We start from the raw sequence: 21873 nt of genomic DNA, 5'->3' as shown, positions 1-21873 counted from the left end.
CACGCAGCTGATGAGTCTGTACAGTCAGAGTACTAGGTAATAATGTGGGGATGTAAAGCAGGCCTGCAGTGTTTGAATTGGATTTCAGAGGCAGGCCGAGTGTACCGGGATGGGTTCAGATCTGGGTCACTAAGGTTACGTTTATGAGAGAAATAAAGTAAGGAATAGAATCATGACCAGGCCACAGAAGCAGACTGACTGGGGTGTAGGGGAAACATTATCCCTGATCCATTCCCCCTATTGATTGGGGCCTTCAGCTCCCTGCGGACCCCATTAATGGAGGTAGATGCCCCCTTGGACAACATTGGTTCTGTGTCATTAGGCTGGTTTCCATTGACCCAGGTTTATTTTTCAAAAAAATTGTAACATTTGCAAAGTAGTAAAAATCGGCAAAAAAATGTTTTTACAGTTCAGTGGGGGTGAATGTTGTTTTTGTCTAAATTTATTTGTGGCAAGACATAATAATTTTTCTAATATATTGTAAATGCTGAATAATTTTAAGGTGCAGTAAATAAAAAAGTAACTGTAGTTTCAAACCACCTTTAGTTCTAAATACTTCGGCTAGTGTTATAAAATCAACATTGGTTATTAAACTGTATTTTACAGATTTTCTTGATTTTCAGTTGTGCTGAATTACTTGACATTGCAGGTCAAAGTTTCACCATTCAATTGTATTAGATCTATAGACTTGAACTAGTGCAAGTTACACCATGACACGAACTGTGGTGACAAGCATATGACCATTATAATAATATGGCAAATATTAGCCAATTCCTGTGGTGGGGTAAATGAGAGAGGAAAAAATGCAAAGGGCATGTAGACTGCCATCCATTTATTAATGTACAATATAGCTTTGGAAGCACATAAGCTACTTTTATTTTTGTAAACATTCAAAAAAGAAATAGCTGGACAACTTAATGGATAGTTTTTCTTGCCAGCTCGGTTGTCAGTCTATAATGACAAATAATATTAACACAACATGCAACATTTTCAAATATTTTACTGAGTTATTGCCCGATACAGTTGAACCTGGGACTCATCCATGACAAGCACAGTTCTCCAGCATGTCAGTGGTCATTGAAGGTGATGATTTGCCTATTGCCTTTGGTTATTACCCAGATGAGCTTCCCTAAGACGGTGTCTGACAGTTTGTGCAGACATTGATTGTGCAAACCCACTCTTTCATCAGCTTTTTAGGTGCCTGGTCTAAGACATTCTACCATGTAAAGATACACAATGTTATGGTCCAGGCTGGCGTGGTTACAGGTGATCAGTGGTTGTTAGACCGGTAGGATACTGCCAAATTCTCTAAAAGAACGTTGGAGGTGGCTCATGGTAGAGAAATTAAAATGAAATTTTCTGGCAACAGCTCTGGTGTACATCCTTCAGTCAGCATGCCAAGTGTACACAGAAGACATCTGTAGCATTGTTTTTGTCTAACAAAACTGTATGGCATTTGCAGAGGAGAAATGCTCAATAGCAGGGATGCAAACAAATTTGTGTACACAATTTGAGAGAAATATCCTTTTTGTATAGATGAAAATTGTCTGGGACCTTTTATTTCAGCTCGGGAAACAGGGGACCAACATTAAGTTCAGCTTTAACATAAAACTTTCAGTGTATCAACCTTTCAGTTACTGATTCGCTGCCCTGACCACTTGGCCACCTGCTGGCCCAAAATGTATTATTCACCTCACCCTTACTTATAATACATTCCATGGGTCTTATGATTTGATACAGGGTTTTAAATCCTATCCTTTGTACACAAATTCCTCTTTCCTTATGGAACATAATTTTTAAGTACCCGATTTTTTAAAACAGGGATATGAGCTTCTTTATTGAGGTGGGGGCAACACAGAAAGAAAATCCAAACATTTTAGCGGGTCCCCTTTTTGCAAGCAAAGAGAAGTTATTTTACTGGAATTCTATAGATTTTGACTGGGATGTGGACAAAATGTTGCAGTTAAAAAATAGAGTGAAGATAAGATTGAATAACTTTAAGAAAAATGGAATTCAACTCTTTCTGTGTATGGCATAGAGAAAATGTCTTAATTTTCGTAATCCTGCATATTTTGAAAAAAAACTCTGTTAACACCTCTGTTAATGGGTGAAGAGGATTCTTTTGAAATTTTAATACAAATGAATCAATGCAACATTCTTAGTTAGTAATAGTTAGTACACCCCTAAGTTTACCATATACAGTGGGGAGAACAAGTATTTGATACACTGCCGATTTTGCAGGTTTTCCTACTTACAAAGCATGTAGAGGTCTGTCATTTTTATCATAGGTACACTTCAACTGTGAGAGACGGAATCTAAAAGCAAAATCCAGAAAATCACATTGTATGATTTTTAAATAATTAATTTGCATTTTATTGCATGGCATAAGTATTTGATCACCTACCAACCAGTAAGAATTCTGGCTCTCACAGACCTGTTAGTTTTTCTTTATGAAGCCCTCCTGTTCTCCACTCATTACCTGTATTAACTGCACCTGTTTGAACTTGTTATCTGTATAAAAGACACCTGTCCACACACTCAATCAAACATACACCAACCTCTCCACAATGGCCAAGACCAGAGAGCTGTGTAAGGACATCAGGGATAAAATTGTAAACCTGCACAAGGCTGGGATGGGCTACAGGACAATAGGCAAGCAGCTTGGTGAGAAGGCAACAACTGTTGGCGCAATTATTCGAAAATAGAAGAAGTTCAAGATGATCAATCTCCCTCAGTCTGGGGCTCCATGCAAGATCTCACCTCGTGGGGCATCAATGATCATGAGGAAGTTGAGGGATCAACCCAGAACTACACGGCAGGACCTGGTCAATGACCTGAAGAGAGCTGGGACCACATTCTCAAAGAAAACCATTAGTAACACACTACGCCGTCATGGATTAAAATCCTGCAGCACACGCAAGGTCCCCCATCTCAAGCCAGCGCATGTCCAGGCCTATCTGAAGTTTGGCAATGACCATCTGGATGATCCAGAGGAGGAATGGGAGAAGGTCATGTAGTCTGATGAGACAGAAATAGAGCTTTTTGGTCTAAACTCCACTCGCCGTGTTTGGAGAAAGAAGAAGGATGAGTACAACCACAAGAACACCATCCCAACCATGAAGCATGGAGGTGGAAACATTCTTTGGGGATGCTTTTCTGCAAAGGGGACAGGACGACTGCACCGTATTGAGGGGAGGATGGATGGGGCTATGTTTTGCGAGATCTTGGCCAACAACCTCCTTCCCTCAGTAACAGCATTGAAGATGGGTCATGGCTGGGTCTTCCAGCATGACAACGACCCGAAACACACAGCCAGGGCAACTAAGGATTTTCTGGATTTTTGTTTTAGTTTCTGTCACTCACAGTTGAAGAGTACCTATGATAAAAATTACAGACTTCTACATGCTTTGTAAGGGGAAAAACCTGCGAAATCGGCTGTGTATCAAATACTTGTTCTCCCCACTGTATTAGCCATAAAAGGGCTAATTGGATTTAGGTGAACCAAACAGGTGCAAATGATTAGAAAATCATCAGAGAGGAACAAGTGGAGGGTTCCGACATACGTATTAGACATCTGGTCTAATCAGGTTTGTTCTTAACCATATGGGTGTGTGGTACCACATCATATCTGAGGCTTTCAGAAGAAAGATAGTTGATGCCTGTGAGGTGTTTGATGTACCCCCAATATTTTTTTTACATAATTCTACTGGCCAACGGATATAAATGGTGAAAAATCCAGAACACTGGCAATCTACATGGATGTCCCACTAAATTCAGGCAAAGAGTTGACCAAAAGATGCTTGTTGAAGTCTCCAATGACCCAAAGGTGACTTTAAGGGATCTACAGGTTTCTCATTCCACAATTAATGTTGATGTGCATGAGTCAACTGTCAGAAATAGAATGCACAAAGTTGGCCTACATGGGAGATCAGGATGGAAGAATACTTCTCTAAATAAAAAACATCACAACATGACTGACGTTTTCCAGACCACATCTGGTCTGGACAGATGGGTCAAAGATTGTGTTGTTTGGCTGAAGTTTAAGTGAAAACCAAACACTGCCTTTGAACAGAAGAACCTCATACTAAACGTAAAGCATGCAGGCAGTGGCATTATGGTTTGGGGCTATTTTGCAATGTCAGAGCCTGGACAACAAACCATAAATTCCATATTGTACAAGAGTTCTTGATGAGAATGTGAGGGCAAAAGGTTGAAAATGAACCGAACATGGATGTTGCAACAGAACAATAACTCAAAACACACAAGCAAAGCTACAACAGAATGGCTCAAAAACAAGAAATGGATAATAGAATGGCTGAGTTCAAGCCTAAATCTCAATCCAATCAAAATGCTGTGGATGGACATGAAGCATGCCGCAGCCCTTGAACATGACAAAGTTGAAACTTTGCTGTAAAGAAGAGTGGGCAAAGATTCGTCCCATCGATGTCAGAGACTGACAGACAGTTACCAAAAAATGCTACATAAAGTTTTTTCTACCAAAGGGTACTATTATATTTATGGAATGTAGGGAGGTACTTATTTTTTCTGCACTAAGAACATGCATTTATGTAAGTCGCATCAACCATGAAGTCCAAGGAGACTCTGTATACTGTACCTACGAGATAGAATTCTGTCATGGCATAGATCTGGGGGAGGTTATAAAAACATTGTTATTGACTTAAAAGTTCCCAGGAGCACAGTGTGCTTGATCCTTTTAAAATGGAATAAGTTTGGAATCACCAATACTCAAGAACTGGCCATCCAGCCAAACTAAGAAAGCAGGCAAGAAGGATGAAAGGAGCAAAATACAAAAAGAGGTCCCTCAAAAAAACCTGATCCAGAATGCACAGGACCTCAACTGAGGTAAATATTAATCTTTTGGCACAACAACCCAAAGAACACAAACAAGACAACACTGGAGTGGCTTTGAGATCATTCTGAATGTCCTTCAGTTGCCCAACCAAACCCTTTAGAACATATCTGAAGATCCCAGTTCACTGTCACTCCCCATCCAATCTGACAGAGCTTGGGAGGATCTGCAAGAAAGAATGAGAAAAACTATCCAAATCCAGGTGTGTAAAGCTGTAGAGGGACATCCAAGAATACTGAAAGCAGTGATCTCTGCCAAAGGCACTTCTTTAAGGTACTGCATAAAGGGTCTGAATACTTATACATGAGATACGTACATTTTATATTTTCAATAAATTGGCACAAACTTCAAAAAATTCATTTTGGCTTTGTCATTATGGTGTATTGTGTAGATTGATGGCAATATATATATATATTATTACTTAAGTTTATAACACAATGTTGAGATAGTGAAGGAGCCCGAATATACACATGTAACAATGTACAATTTCCCACCCAACTAAGAAATGTATAATAGTTTTGAGAAAATACAACAACAAATATTATAATCAATTGTACCAATCAAAAATATTATTATAAACCTGATGTATTATTACATGAAAATACTGTTTCTCTGGTATATAATACAAAAATAAAAAGAACGCAAGTTAAAATTGATCCTTTAAAAAAGTACATGTTTTTCTTTTAACATAATTCAAATATTCAAGGAAAGATTTAAAATGTAGGTACACTAACCAGGCATTTGCACAATGAATAACAGCTTTCTAAGTCGTTTTAATCAGTTATTTCATTTGCAGGGTTGTGTCCCGACTTTGCCCTGGTCTGTCTTATTTCATTGGATATTTTGTGTTGTCGTTATAAATGTCTAAGAGCTGTTTTTAGGCACAATGCATTGCAGAGTACCTGGATACAGCACTAAGTTGTGGTTTATTGGCAATACACCAGAAACCTCCAATATGCCTTATTGCTGTTATAAAATAAAATATAAAATAAAAACGTATTTGATGTTATGGTACGGTCTCATACCGTGGCTTTCACTCAGCATTCAGGATTCAAACCACATGGTTTATAATATTTTATTATTGCATACATGGGATTTGTGCCCATAAAATATTTGGCAGAATGTCTGATTGCTTACCCATTCTGTCACACCCCAAATGAAGGATATTGCTGTTATTACTGTTGTAACCCAATTAGACTGTATGAAAATGCCACATATACAATAATCACTTAGTTGGGTTCAAGCCCTTGGATAATTCGGTTGTGCCATGCAACCAAACCATATCTATGCCGATTGAAAATACAAAAACAAATCCTCAGATTAAATTCATAATCGTTTAACTAGTTGATTATCCGATGGCTTTGGTGACCAAGGTAAAGATTGTCAGAAATAGACGGCCATAATTGCTTTTTCGAGGAAGTGCACCCTCAGAAGTAATGGAAACGGTCAATAACCGGTCAAATCAACCGAATCGTGGTTGGTAAGAGAGTAAGCACAGTAAATGCCCCCATCGTTTGCCACAGCCCTGCCATGCGAACACACTCTGCGCCCCGCGCGACGCACGTAGGCAACTGTTTCACTCCTGTTTGCCCGCTATTGAGCTATTTAAGTTTACTTTTGAAATTTGATTTTGTGTACTTTTTAATATTATTACTATTGTATGATAGTTATTGTTGTTGTTATTCATATCATCAAGCACATGTTTAATTGTGTTATCATACTATACAACCATGCCGCCAGGCGTGGCTTCTCTCGAGGACATTTTTGGTAAGTCGATTTCGCGAGGCTAACGCGGTTCTTTGTTCACGCCTGGCAAGCAATGCTGCAAGAGGTCTGCTTGCGGGAAATATGTAAGGGATTTTTTTAAGAACCCTGCTGCACAGGGTCTGCAACGCCTGTCTGACAACTCCCTTTCTCCTCTCCTCGCAGACCCCCTCCTACATAACAACAGCCCCCATGCGCAACGCGCCCGAGACAACAACACGGTGACCTGCCGCAACCCACGACGAGTGGGGTGGGCGGACCACCGAAATATGTCGGTTAACTGCTTCGTCCTCAAATGACAGAATAGCCCAATTCCAAAAACAATGAAGTCGTTCATATTTAACAAATAAACTCGTTAATGTATTCTCAGTAGGCTACTTGCTGATCGTCCCAAAATTCCATTAGATAATATATATTGGCAATAAATACAATTGCCCACTCCGCTACTAAAGTATCCCTAAACCTGCATCCAGGCAGACGTATTATGGTGGAATTATTATAGTCCAAGCATCCTTCTATAAGTAGCCTAACCCTACAGGCTAAGACTGTTGCAGTCTTGCATTGCAGGGATTGGGAATGAGTAGCCAGCTAGCTTAGATCAAACGCATGGCTGATATGGACAAAGGAAAGGTGGAGGGAATATTTTTCTTTTTTTCTATACGTGAGGAAAACGCGGGGGTTGGTTTGAGATGCCACAGGCTTGGGAACCTGAGACGGAATGGTATAACGGGAGGGCGGCTCGTTTTGTCTCAGTCAGCAAGGAGGGGACTGTGTACCAGACGGGGTGGAGCAACACATTGCCTAGCCCCTCTCCGTGCAGACGGCCTTGTGTCCCGTTTGCCTAGAGCTGGGAGAGTGAGGACGTTTGATTAAGCAAACCCGCGGTTCACTGAGCCATGAACTCATTGATCTTAAATCGGTTATGTTGTTAACAAGTTAGCACATAACGAATTCATTCCTTTTCATTAAATGTGTTCACATGTTCTTATTGGTTTTGATTGGGAATGCATTATTACAAGCAATCACTTTACCTTGTGATTGCGAAAACAAAATCATAATTAGCCTACTACACGTGCTTTATCGATAGGCTACCTGACTTCTGTTTTGAGCAGACGTCCCACAGGCCGGAACAGGGCACTTGCTTCAGTTTCTAAACCAAGAGGTGAGTCATTGTCAGACATCAGGGTATAAATGTGAAGCAGACCAGGCAGGGGATTTCACAATTTGTTGTTTTCTCATAGTATTTCTTTTGTTTGTTTGTTTTCTGTTCCATGTCACTTTTGAACAGCGTCTATGGGTCCCTGAAAAGCGCTATATAAATGTATTACTATTAAGTGAAAATGTGTCCTTATTTATCTGCTTACTAAATGTAAAAAATAGATAGGGGATGATAACTTAAATAGCTTAAACTAGTATTATTAGAACATTGTATAATGGTCTCATGATAGCATTTTCATTCAAAATGTAATCTCGGAAAATTGCCAATGATAGCAGGGACAGCATTTGCACAGATTTTACGTAACTTTGGGCCTGCTAATTTTAGCTAACACTGTTATGATAACTAGCCTACAAGCTCGATCAATGATTTATGAAGGAGAAACAACCTTGTGTACCATCTTTGCCGGCATGCGGAGAGGCAGCCCAGTTACAAAACAAAATCAATCACTTTTACAATACATGGTAACTTCTCCCATTCTGGCAACCCGAGACACATAATCTAATCCCCTCGCTAGTATCGCGGACAGAAAGAGGGGGCTGGTCTATGGGAGGGACTAGCGCAAAGGGGGAATTGGAAGGAGGAGGGGGCGGGGAGGCGGCACGGGTGCTGTTTCTCCAGTCTCTTTCCCCTGTCTTTGTCTCACACTCTTTTGTTAGCCATGCCTAGCCTGCTGGTTCTAGCAGGGATCATGGAGAAAAATGGGGGCTACGGCGGGGATCTAGCCGGCTCCAGCTTCGGAAGCGAAGGTCTTCTAGTGCCTCCCGACGACGAAGAAGACGACTCCCGTGCCCTGAGAGTCGCGCTGGGCCAGCTGTCTCTACTGGGGCTTGGTGAAGGCGAGAACGGCGGCGGGGCTCCTGGAACGGGAGTACAGGATCGGAGTAACAATAACAATAACCATCACAACCACACCAATAATATTGGCGGAGGTGGCGGGGACACTGGGCTTTTACAAGGGAAGAGCAAGTTATGTGTCCTGTACGAAGGTTCAAGTGAGACGAAAGGACGAGGCTGCAACATAACAGAATGCGTCCCCGTGCCCAGCTCTGAACATGTGGCCGAAATAGTGGGGAGACAAGGTAACGATTGCAAGAAAATGTTCTTATTTAAAGTTATCTTGCTCTTCTGAGCTGTGTATCGCTTTAGTTAATTGGGTGTGTTGAAAATGCTCTGTAACTACTACCTTGTATTATTGATATAGAAATGGGAGTGGTATTCTTTTTGTTGTATTCCACCGAGACACAGGCTTCCAACTCTTTTGCTATTGTAACAAATATGTAAGTGAACATACTGTAGCAGAAACCGCAACATTGTTACAACTAGCCTGGGTTCTATTGTCTGTCTAGTGAATTTCAAATGTGGGGAGACAAAGCAGGACTGTAACCGTTACCTCATGGGCGCATTATTCTACATCCACGCCGTCAATGTCAGCTCACAGACGCACACTTCAGGCAGGCACAGCACTTGCTTCCTTTGTCGTCTGAACGCGCGAGACTGTTCAAAAAAACGCAACGTGCTACTGGTAACCGAGGAATGTAGTTTGCCCTGAAATGTTTACAAATGATCTATTCTCTTTACTACAAATAGTAGGCTACTGCGAAGTTAATGGTTGCCGTTTTAAAGCGGGTGTATTCGGTTTCGTACATTTGAATTATGTTGCTTGTTTTTGTTATCCACTGCCCCGGATTTTTTTTTTTTTACAATAGCAAATGTTTTTCTTTGTTATTATTTTTTATTAAACGAGTTAAAAAGTTATTGGTCGGATATGAGAGGGGTATATCTATGCTATGAGTAGTTTTTGAAGACCATGAACCTGAATGACATCTACTGTCAAACAAAGGTGTGAAAGTGAGAGGGGGTGAGGGGAGGGGTACCTTATTAGGCAGTGTTACCAGTAGACACTCGGGATGATCCATAGAATCGTAGAAGCGTGACTCAGCGAGAAGTTGGACCTGTGTCTTTATTTGTTTCTTTGTTTGTTCCTGACATAGGATAAGAATAACATATCATTCCGAGTCCCTTTATAAAACGAATTGTCCCAATTGTTTTTAGTCTACTCGTAATGGTAATGGACCGTGTGAACTACTAATCCTCCAGACCACATGTAATCTATCCTACCCTCAGAACCAGCTATGTGACCATCTATTTTGTTTTGATTCATACTACGTTTGTTTTTGTTGTGCCTTTTCTTGACTGGCTCTGTTGTGATGAGTCCAAGAGACATAAAAAGGTTAGACGAGCGGAGATGAATGGTCAGTTGGCGAGGCACATGGACATCGAAAGGGAGTCACGCCCAGGCACCCATATGAAGGGCTTCCCATGAACCCCACTCAGACCAACCCCCCAGATACCACATGGCTGCCCAAGTCACTGAGAGAGATGATTTGGTATTGGGACACCAAGTGAATCCTGATTCAGGTTTTTTTGGGTCCCAACAACGTCCAGTGGGTCCAAGGCAAGCAGGGACTGTTTGCTTTGACTCCGTTTCTTCCATTAATGTGGTGATCAGTTTTTTGTTGTGCCGTTAAGTGCCCTCATGTCCCTGTGCATCTCCTGTTCGTTACACTGAAGTGTTAGCATAGAATTTTAATGGGGTAACTGGAGACAGCCGGAGGGTGGATCCAGTGAGCACAAGTGCAGTAGAGGGCTTTGAGTTGACTGAGAAGTGCTGATTTGGGGGATTTGGGGATGAGCTCCTTTTGATTCAGGGCCTCGTTAGTTAGTTCACGTTCAACGCCCTTCTTCCCGGGGTCGACTACTGCCCGGTGAATCTGGCAAGTTAACGTCCTGTCGTGGAGAGGCCAAGAGGATGGTTTTCTTCTTTGTCAAAGTCATTTGAATTGATTCCGGAGGATGCTATTGTGTCGCCTGGAGCTACATTATTATGACTATAGGTCAGGGCTTTGCCGTGCAGGGTCCACTAACAATGCACATAGTAGTGGAAAGCATGCTCTACCAATGACAAACATGGACTACAGTTGTGGAATGATCTAGAATTATCATGAAGGAAACTGTAAAGGTTCCGGGGGGAGCACTTTATGCAATTCAAATCTTCTTTATCCTTCTCTGTCCAGTCACCCGTCCCTGGGAAGCCTAGATTTGTCTCAAATAACAATTGAACTAAACTTATACCAGTCTTAAGCTCGTTATTTTATTCAACAAATTTGTGATTATTACACAAGTTATTACAATTATAAATATACTATCAGACATATTGTAAAGCTTGAGTATTCCTCCAAACACCTCATATATACAATCCACATCAATAATATAATTGATGAGCCTTTTGAGCCTCAGTCATATGCCTCTGAAGTTTGTGCTGTATTAAGTGGAGCTATTTAGTAGCATTAGGGAGGCACTTCCCCCTTTTTGAGAGGTGGGCAGGTGTTTGATCCACGCTGCTGAAGTCCCTGCACAATAAATGCAGTTGGAAATTAGCCAGCTGACTAAAACGGCACTTTTACAGTAATGTTCATTAATGTGCATTGTATTGTCCCTGTAAAACTAGACTTGCTGAAGCAATTGAAGTGTATTTAGGTTACTGACATGATGGTGTGCTATGATCTGTAATGCCACTCAGAACATTGCGCTGAGAACAGACCACTGAGTAGTAGCCAGTAATTGTTACTGGGCCACAGACATATATCAGCCTCTTAAAGCCCCCGCTATGGGGAGACACCGAAACATTACTAGGGGTGAAACAGCCATGCGTTTCAGAAAGAGAACAGTAGCTACACACCTGACCATTGGCACCCCAGGCTGTCGTAGGGGGTGTTGCATGTTGTTTTCCATTTGCCTGTAACACCCAGAATAGGGCCATGTCCATACCATATACCCTATGACCTCAGGGGCTCTTAACAACCCTCACCAACAATTACTCCTGTTTTTGTCCCCTCTTTGTCTTGTTACGAAGTCTGTCTTAAATATTACAGCTTTTGGTCATTTGACATGGAATAGCATTAGCCTGCACTCTCTCACATCACCAGGCTCTCGCTAAAAGCACTTGATATTATCAGCTTTTACATTCTGATCAAAAACAGAGGAAATGGACTGCAATGACCAAAACATTACATGTGTTAGCCAGAGTTACCAGTCTAATCGGTTCAAGGAAGGTAGAGGATTTGTTGTTTGTGGCAAGTCTGGCGACCTCATCCACAATCATAGCCATAGCACTTAAATCTGACCAAAACAGAACCCTTATGGTGTCCTTTGGTAACAGGTGCTACATCAAATCTGATTAGGAATGTTTGTACATACCAAACAAAAGGGTGTTGTGAAATATTTAGTGATTTACAGTCTCTCAAATCATTTTAGATTATAATACATATGTTTACACTTGGCTTTGAAACCATGTAGAAATGTGAAAATAATAGGTGGAAAAAATGTTAAATAGAAAACTGTAAAATCTGGTGAGAGGAATATAGTGTAATGGCCAACTGTTTTAAAAAGGTTGTCAGCATTTCCACCTGCATTTGCCCTCTTTTAAAAAAAAAGAGGTCAAATGTAAACAATGCATTCATTATTTTGTTTTTGTAGAGAAAAAAAGCTCACACTTGGTGGGAACAGTCCTAGCTATGTCAGTGTCCTAATATTTGACAACAGTATGCGCAAAAAAACAATATATATATATTTTTGTTTCTGCAGGTTGCAAGATCAAAGCCTTGCGGGCCAAGACCAACACCTACATCAAGACGCCGGTGAGGGGCGAGGAGCCTGTGTTTCTCATCACAGGTCGGAAGGAGGACGTGGCCCTGGCCCGCCGCGAGATCATCTCTGCCGCCGAGCACTTCTCCATGCTCAGAGCATCCCGCAACAAGCTGGGCGTGTCCTTCAGCGGTTCCCCGCCAACGCCCCTCCCAGGCCAGACCACCATCCAGGTGAGGGTGCCGTACCGCGTGGTGGGCCTGGTGGTGGGGCCCAAGGGTTCCACCATCAAACGGATCCAGCAGCAGACCTGCACCTACATCGTCACTCCCAGCCGAGACCGGGACCCCGTCTTCGAGATCACGGGATCGCCCGGCAACGCCGAGAGGGCGCGCGAGGAGATAGAAGCCCACATCGCGTTTCGAACGGGAGGCCTACACGACCACAACAACGAGAACGACTGCCTGGGGCCGGATGGCGGCAGCCCAGCAGGCTCAGGGGGTCTGGAAAGCCGTCTGCAGCAGGTGTGGGGGCTGCAGGGGGGCCAGCGCAAGCCCTTGACCAGCAGCTACCGCCAGAACTTCTCAGACACCATGGTTGGAGGAGGGGAAGGAGGAGGAGGGATTTACAGCAAGGGAAACTTCAACAGCCCTGGGGAGAAGCCTTGCTCCTACTTCGGCTCAGAGGGCACCCAAGGTTGGGGGGACCCAGATTACCCCAAACAGGTGGCTTTCTACGCCCAGCAGCGCTCCAAGAGCTTTGGAGGCCTGCCTCTGCCCAGACTCTCTCCCGGCCTTCCTGAGCCCTGTGGAGGGAACACCGGTAACAACTCGGTCACCAGCATCACGGCGGTGGCTGGCTCGCCTCACGCCCAGGCCCGCCGTGCCCACAGCGAGCCAACTTCGGGCGTGGGCTTCCCCGGATGTCTCCCTGTGCCGGACTCGCCGCCGGCCACCCTCCGGGACTGCATGACCTGCTTCGAGAGCAAAGTGACGGCCGCCCTGGTGCCCTGCGGCCACAATCTCTTCTGCATGGAGTGTGCCATCCGCATCTGCGAGCTCAACCACCCGGAGTGTCCGGTGTGCCACACCCTAGTCTCACAGGCAATCCGAATATTCTCCTAAAAAACACCACGTCAGTTTTCTCATTAGTTTCATCAGTGTTTGTTAGACAATTATTTACTATTATTATTATTATGATTTTTATTATTATACATACTTTTCTTTCCTCTGAAAAATTTCAAACAAACAAGCAGATATTTTAGAAGGCACTGCTTGCTTTACTAAAAAGTATAAGAAATATTTTTAATTTTCTTTTATATATATGCATATATATTTTATAAAAGTTTTGTTTATAATGAAAAGTATAGTATCTAGCATTTTTTTCATATTTTTTTTAAATTTTTTTTTTTTTTTTACTGCTGCTGTTATTCATTTATGAATCACAGTATGGGTGGAAGTAAATAGAATGTGAGCATTTTACGATTCAGAATTATTTTATCATGAAGTGGTTTTTTTATGGAGAAAGGAAAGGAGGTACAGTAATTGAGGTTCAGTTTAACTCCCTGATATGTTATCTGCACCTGAATGATATAGGAAGTCAAAATCGAACTGAAGGAATAAGATTGAATCTTTCATCGCACCTTACAATCGTCTTAGTTTCAGATAGTCAGAATAATGATTGTCAATCATCCTGAACAATTAGGTAGCTGATGAAAAGTTAAATTCATCGCATACCCCATGCCCTCTATGTGGCTTTAAAAATGTAACAAACTCTGATGATGTTATTGAATTTTACAAAAGCCAAGATTTCTTCCAATCCACTTGTCGTCTTTCTGACAGTTGTATCCTCAAACTCATTGTTACACCTGATAATTGTCCCTAAACATCGATTCGAATGTTGTCAGTACATAAGAACAGGATAGCACACTCAAACTCCTTTCTTTATGCAGATATGTTTTACAGATCGAATTTCGTTCAAGTTGTTGATTGAATGCTACAAGTTGTATTGCGGAATATCTTTACTTAAATATTTGTTACACCTGGAATATCACTGCAGTTCAGGTAACATTTCCAGTGATGCTTGATCCGTATGGCACGTGAAAAGCATGTGGCATGGCTGGTGTTGAGCACTGATTTCATTTGTGAGGCCAAAAGCCTCTGGAACTGGAATTCGTCCAGTTGGCTAGTTTGGGAAATCTGTCTCCCCAGCAAACTTATTTGAAAGCCACCGTATCCCCACTTTATTGTCTTATGTGGTCAGTTGGACGATGTAGGACAGAACAACAGCCACTTTTGACAGTCATCTCTCTGAGGTGTGCGCAGTGTAAATAAGAGAGAGCATTAGCCATAAGAGTGGACAGAAGTTGAGCAAAACATTGAGCCATCTTTTGAATTGCTGTAGGTGATAGGGTGTGCCGAAATGGGAGAAACGCTTCTAGAATACAGTACCGGCATACGCCGAGCTCCCTCATCACCCCTGTCCAGCAGCATTGTACTTCAGCTTCCCCAGAGAGGCCTGCTGCCCCCCCCCCTGTAATTAGCAGAGCTGTGCAGGGGCAGGTGTTCCGTTGCTCACAGTGGATATGACCTCAACTTGGGGGTCTTTTATAGTCCCCTCTTTTTCTCTTTTCATTGGCATTGCACCCCCCCCCCCACCGTTACTTTTCGATCATTGGCTGTTAAAGACGGTAACGATTGCTGCCATCCCACAATGCATTGCCTCCCTGAGTGGGCCGTATTGTCTGGGCGCAGCGGTGGTGTGGGCCCTGGAGTGCTTGGACACGGCCCGGAGCGACTCATTAATAATTAGGCAAACGGACCGGTCCAGGTGCGGAGCGTGTGCAGACCATGGTGCAGCGCGGGGGGTGGGACAGAGTCCTGCTGACCGGCCCACCCCTCTGTTACAGACATAGAAGGGCCAGACTGGGTGCAGCTGGGCGAACGGGACCCCTCCTACCATCCCTCCCTCCCTCTTTCCTCCTCCGCTGCTCTGAGCTATCCCTACTAGGGAGAGGGGCCTCCTTTGTCCCAACCGTCAGAAAAAAAAACTGCATCTGAAAGAAAGAGACCAACTGAACAGGCTGCCAGCCCTGACATGAGAATGAGCGTCCCGAAGCAAGAAAGGATCTCTACAGTATCGCTAGACACAGTAATTACTTTGTGTAAAATAATGACCCACAGGATTATTTGAAACGTCCCACTGAACAAGATGCGTAAATACCTCCTCAATAAGATGTGGACGAAAAATAATGCAGACATTCGTGTACTGCTATTCAGAAGTGGGAGCCTGATAACTTGGAGGTTTTTACCCCAGGCTGCACCCCCGATTTGGATGGGCTGTTCGCGTGACAGAGAGGGAGTGCAGTTTGAAGTTTCCACAGGAGGCCCCCCTCAAGCCCCTGTTTTCTCCTGCCCACTGCATGGGACATCCTGCAGCTGCCCCCCACCCCACGCACCAGGGCCCAGCCAAGGGCAGGCCAGCACCGGGCCCCCAGAATGAAATCAGATGATTGTAATTGACAGGAAAGCGGAGGAAACGCCCCATTTAGCCACCACTCCTGCTGAATCAAATTACACACCCCTTGCCTTAGCCCCAGCCCAGGGATTCAGAGGGAGGAGGGAGGGGATTAGAGTCGTTGGCGGATAAGAGGGGGTCTTTTTTTGGGGTGGAGAGACAGGCAGACGAGAGAACCTGCAGATATGGTCTTTGTGAGGAGGGTCGTGTGTGTGTGTGTCTTATGGAGGGGTAGTTAGAGAGTTGCTGCCTCATGTTTGCTGGTGGTGGTAGGTGAACAAGGACATGCTGGTGATTGGGCAGGTCACTAACACTGTGCATCAGTTTGCATTTTACACGAGAACTCTTTTGCTCAACTTCTGGCCATCACAATATGATGAACCTGTTACAATAGACTGTTGTCCCTACTCACAGCAGAGCCCTTCCCTCCTTTACTGTCAGCAGACCACTCCTGCTGCCGGCGGACTGTGAAGAAATAGCACTGTACTTTCACAAAGAGTATCTCATTTCTATTACATGTCTAGAAATTGATCAAAGTTGACTATTTATAAATGGGGAGAATTGCACATTGGTTTGGTCTGAATTTTCAATGACAATTTCAAGGCCATATAATGCTGTAAACTGAATATAGTGTTTTCTATTATTTTCTATTTTATTTTAAGCCTTAATATTTTTTAAATTGTGTTGACTTTGAAGTGACAGGTTAGTGACATAGGCCTTTCATAGTATTGCCCCCTAAAAAACGATTTGTCAGGAAAGAATGTGATTTTAACTGGGTTAGGTGGAATTAAATGAATTTGGGAAATTAGCTTCTTGAACACTTTACTTAAAATATGAAGTAAAGCACCTTATTATCAGACAACACATATTATTCATACCAAACTGACCACTGATGGTGAATATTTCTTCATAGATTTTGAAAGACATGCACATAAGGATTCCCTATCATGTTTTATTAATATTGATATTGTTATTCCTTGTAGTAGTGGTATTATTGGAGACCTCTCACCATTCAGTCGGTACTAATGACTTGGTTGAGTTTGCACTGGTTTAATGTAGAGGGCTTTTTAGAGAGTCAGTGTTTTGGAGGCTGTTAAAGAAATGAGCATTATACTTTATGAGAAACGATTCTGCGCATCTGTGTATATATATATCAGTAATATACATCCAGTCAAATGCCTGCTATATAAGTGGGATTTTGATTATTTTTACAAGGTGAACATATCATTTTGAATTTATTTCTTTATGGACTAAGATCACTTTGAATTATATATATAATGTCCCCCATCCTTAAACTTAAAGACGAAGTGTATATTGATAGATCCATACATATAAGATTGTAAGTAAACTAAAAAATTTAAGCATTTCATCAAGTCAAATATATAGATAAGAAATGAACCACACAATACTATATACCATTATAATGAATACAGTGCTGTATTGATGAATCCACTGACATATATCAATCCATTCTCTCAAATATGTAAACTATTCCTAGATCCCTTTGGATGAATCAGGTTTTATGTACATTAGGATGAAAAGCAATAATGTCAATACTGCAACAGTAAACAAAAGAGCCAGTTTAGTAAGTTCATAGAATTAAACTCCATCCAGAACAGAACTCTGATTCATTTTAATATTATTCAAATTTGGTCTATCATTGTTTAGTAGTGAATATGGATTTATGCCAATGGTGGATGAGAACAGTAATTAATTAGTAACAGTTTTTGGCACATTATTACGTTTTTGTTGCTTTCTGACGTCCTGCTTTAGTCATTTCTGACTGCTTAATCCATTGTCTTTTTCACATTGAATATGAATAAGACTGCAAGCATACCTCAAAGACAGGGTGTGCCAACACCAGTGCAACCTCAAGATTCCTTTCTCTTAGTAGCTGTGGAATTGTGAGAAGACAATACCTAATATTTGGGAGAAACCAACTGCATTGTAAAAGTAAGCATTTAATTACAAACTTACAATGCTTTAAGAACTTAACATAAACGATTGAGGGCATTTTAAAAGCAGGAATTCATAACTCCCATGACTGGGATATTCCACTCCAGTCCCAGAGGGCGGAATCATTTCTGTTTTTCTGTTTGTACCTGGTAATTGCACTCCTCTGGTGGCCCAGTTCCAAATCAACCTCTGATTAGGAGAGGATAAGAAGCAGAATGTTTCTGCCCTCTAGGATCAGTTCAACAGCTCTGTCCTGTGGAGATGTACTGCTAGGTGGGTGACACATTAAGTCACACACTGTAGTTGGATGGAAGTGGGATTCTGTCAGGATCTGTGAAAACCTCTTCCATATCCACATATTTGAATGCCCAATACAATGAGCCATCCTTTAAAACAAAAAAGCATTTATTTAACATGTATTATTATGTATTTACACATGTTTAGGGAGAAACATCTAGTTCCAATTAGCATATCATGAGAATATTTTTCAGTGTTTAGATTGGTTCCAAATCATGTTCCACAGCTGCCTGATGGCAACTTTTAGTGATTTCTTTTTTCTGTTATAGTAGTTGTCATTATCCAATGTTAGCAGATTTAAGATAACAGGTCAAAGGTAGCCAAAGAACAAAACCTCGGGAGAGGTCGACATCAATAGTACTTATTGCTAATCATAAGCTTCCAATTCTACGAATGCTAACACATATCATAGCTTGGATTTATAGATGAACATGGCTGAGGTCAATACAGGAACAATCAGCAATTTTTTAATAAAACACTAGTGTTAGTTTTGTCAAAATTCATAAACCATACAAGCTTCAGTCAATATTTGTGAAATGGAGCTTGTCTCAATAAAGACATATTCTCCTTCTGTTTGGTGATCTTTATTTAACGCTACAGAAGCTTCAGTGACTACCCAATCACTGCCCAAAGAGACCAACCATAATGCATCACCCTTAGATATTTGAATGTCAAGGAGAGTTTTGTTTCATTGTCCCAGCTCTTAATGTGAACAGGCTAGACTGGTCTTGAAAAGTAAATGTTTCTTCAGAATGGGGCAGGAATACTTATTACATGAGAAAATGAAGGGGTAGGGATTCATGTTGAATTGCAGCTAAAGGGACTGTCAAAGACCCCAGACTGAACAACACTTAAATAATGAAGATGAAAGTCGATTACACTAATACACAGCAGTATCATTGTTACTTCACAAATAATACTGTGGTTTTAGTTTAATATTGTTTATAGGAAAGTTAACTCTATCCTCCATGTTTGAAGTAAAGAATTTTGCATGATAGTTTAGTACATTACGTAAGATTATGAGTTCAGTTACGATCCCATGGCATTTAAATATTCCACAAGGTGTATGAAAAGCTTTAAAGAAATCAAGATGGACATATATTTAATTTCATATTTACCTTGTGGTGTAATTGATATGGAAATTAAAATAATTTCTGTCTACTGAGGTATAGATTGATACAGTGGTGTGAGAAGGAATTGACAGCACAGATGAAGAACATACAATAAATCTTTACAAATAATTTATTAAAATATTCAAAAAGTTGGGAAATGATATTTTATACTAATATAATTGCTCAGAAAAACAACTCATAACTAAAAAAGTCACAAAAAATAATAAATATTTATCTAAAGGATTAAAGTGAATGCTTGTTATCCTTTATTTTGTGAGTTGGAGAAGACATTTGGAGAGATTTTAGATCATCATTCCTCCATGCAAAATCCTTCATCTGCACTTATGGTCCTGCCTCTTTAGAGGCATCAGCTGATTGGCTAATATATCCTGGTACTTGATGAGGAACCCAGATCCAATAGAGGCAAAAACCGGGTGATAAAATCTAAAGATCCAATACTATATTTTTCAGTAGGAATGGGATCCTTTTCTGCACATGCATTCTCATTTTGATGCCAGTCCTATCATTGGTGTGTGGCCAAAGTCATCTTTGGTCACAGTCAGCATTTTCTAATGGCCATCTCAGTCACTGAAAATGTGTATTTTGAATTGAATAAGGCATAGTGCATACGCTGAAACTAAAGATATCATAGATTTGAAAGGATTCTGCAGGGAGAAAAGGCTCCAGATTTCTTCCAAGGTGACTTGTTCTTTCTCTGAAAATCATATTAGAGTAAATGTAATATCCCCATGTTGTCCACCTTTTCTGAGCTCAGTATTTGAATAATTTTCTAGTAATTTTTGTTTATCTTCATCAACATAGTCTGTCCTTTCTCACCCCACTGTGTATAACTGACCTGGGATAGGAAGGGCTCCACTTCATGGAGAAGCAAAGATGGAGCTGGGATGAGTTACGGGATATCAATTTCATTAACAATGTTTTTTTTGTTAGACTTCTTTACAATAATATATTGTGCGTACTACAATAGTAACCATCGAAACTCTGGCTGGTTTTCTTCTCTTTAACAAATGTATGCATTATATATAATAATCGTAGTGCCCCTTAAAAGGAGTGATAGAAAACCCTTATTAAAATTAATGCACTTAAGCAATTATTTAAGCAATTATTCCAACTTATCATAATCACAAGATGAGCAAGTAATGCATTTGAATGTAAAAGATGACCACTCAACCAATGCACTCCTTTTGCCTTTTGGTTCATCAATTCTAAAGTAAGCTTTAAGTTTGTTTTGGAAATAATTTGAGAGGCTTTCACCGCAGACTATATATGAGTTCCACATACATTTATAGAAAGCAAAAAAATATATAAAAAATAAAAAAAAACATCTAATTACAGTTTTTTGAAAATCTATTTTGCTAACATGGGTTATTATTTCATAGTATGATGAGGAATAAGTCAGTTTCTGGATGTTATTTATGAAAATCTTAAAATGAATTAAACATATTTATGAGTAACCTGAAGACATTTTGTTTTTTAATTAAAAATACAAGGAGTTAATATATTTCTAAACACAGGAAAGTTGGTTTCTACTAATGGTTAAAAATAAAAGTTTTATTTATGGAAACTCACCTCCACACATTTCATTGTAAATGAAATAAAGTAGATGTGGGTTCCCCATAGCTTATATTTTAACTTCCGAGATGCACTATTTCAAAGAACACCAGTGCATTCACAGTGGAATGACAGAAGATAATATAATATTTTTAGGATTGGAAGTATTTTAGTCACTGAGCATCAATTTTGTGCCTCGATTCCACATTTTTGTCTCGCAACAGCACTCTTTCATGAACGTGCTGCTTGCTTCCCCTTTGACTAACCCCATACTGACTGGCCCCATTACACGTTTACTCTGGACTCTTAACTTGTTTTAATTTATCTTCATTCAACTTTTTCTGCTAACACAGCTTCAGCTGTGGTTGCACTGCTGAAAATGAGTGACGCAGGTGTCCTTTACCACAGGGGCACATGTAACATATTCAAATACACACACGTGCACACACAACCTCTTACATTCATTCATGTCCACTACTTGGGACCCTTTGTGATTAGTAAGGAGAGAGAGAGTTAATTGCTAGCAAGAGGACATAATCAACGCCTTAATGAATGATTACTTTGAAATTGGGCTCACGTTTCTTTCATGTGAAAACATGACAGAGCGTGAGAACTGAGCTGAGAGACAACAGTTTAAGCACATAGGCAGGTGCACAATGTAGTAGATCAATGGTTATAAGCCACACACACCAACACATTCATATCTGTACTAGTTTGCATGTATCTTGTATGGTCACCTAGACTGAATAAACAGCACAGACCCTGTGTATTGTTTTAACACAAGGGGTCTGGAGTTGTTTTTCCCTTGTAGATTTTCATAGTTGGCACCCCTTTAGACAGAAAAGAGGATCATTGTTTCAGGTACCACAGAGAGAGGTTGTTTTAGTCCCCATGTCTCACTGTCAGCATTTTGCCAATTTTAT

The 21873-nt window shown here is 41.0% G+C and overlaps 1 protein-coding gene across 1 annotated transcript; it reads left to right on the top strand.

Moving 5' to 3' along the window:
* The first annotated feature begins 8431 nt into the window (after positions 1-8431).
* Positions 8432-13760, top strand: mex3a (mex-3 RNA binding family member A). The gene is made up of 2 exons (XM_010905901.4): positions 8432-8932; positions 12498-13760. Exons 1-2 carry the CDS (start codon positions 8512-8514, stop codon positions 13619-13621), a joined length of 1545 nt encoding a protein of 514 aa, XP_010904203.1. The 5' UTR covers positions 8432-8511; the 3' UTR covers positions 13622-13760.
* Positions 13761-21873: the final 8113 nt, after the last annotated feature.

The sequence above is a fragment of the Esox lucius genome, chromosome 20 (assembly GCF_011004845.1).
Source record: "Esox lucius isolate fEsoLuc1 chromosome 20, fEsoLuc1.pri, whole genome shotgun sequence".
Taxonomy (NCBI): Eukaryota; Metazoa; Chordata; class Actinopteri; order Esociformes; family Esocidae; genus Esox; species Esox lucius.
This window is presented reverse-complemented; position numbering and strand designations above follow the sequence as displayed.

Excerpts from the sequence above, each read along its gene's own strand:
- mex3a (XM_010905901.4), top strand. The coding sequence starts at position 8,512 with ATGCCTAGCCTGCTGGTTCTAGCAGGGATCATGGAGAAAAATGGGGGC. Across the intron at positions 8,933-12,497 it reads CGAAATAGTGGGGAGACAAG|GTTGCAAGATCAAAGCCTTG; the intron begins GTAACGATTGCA and ends TTGTTTCTGCAG.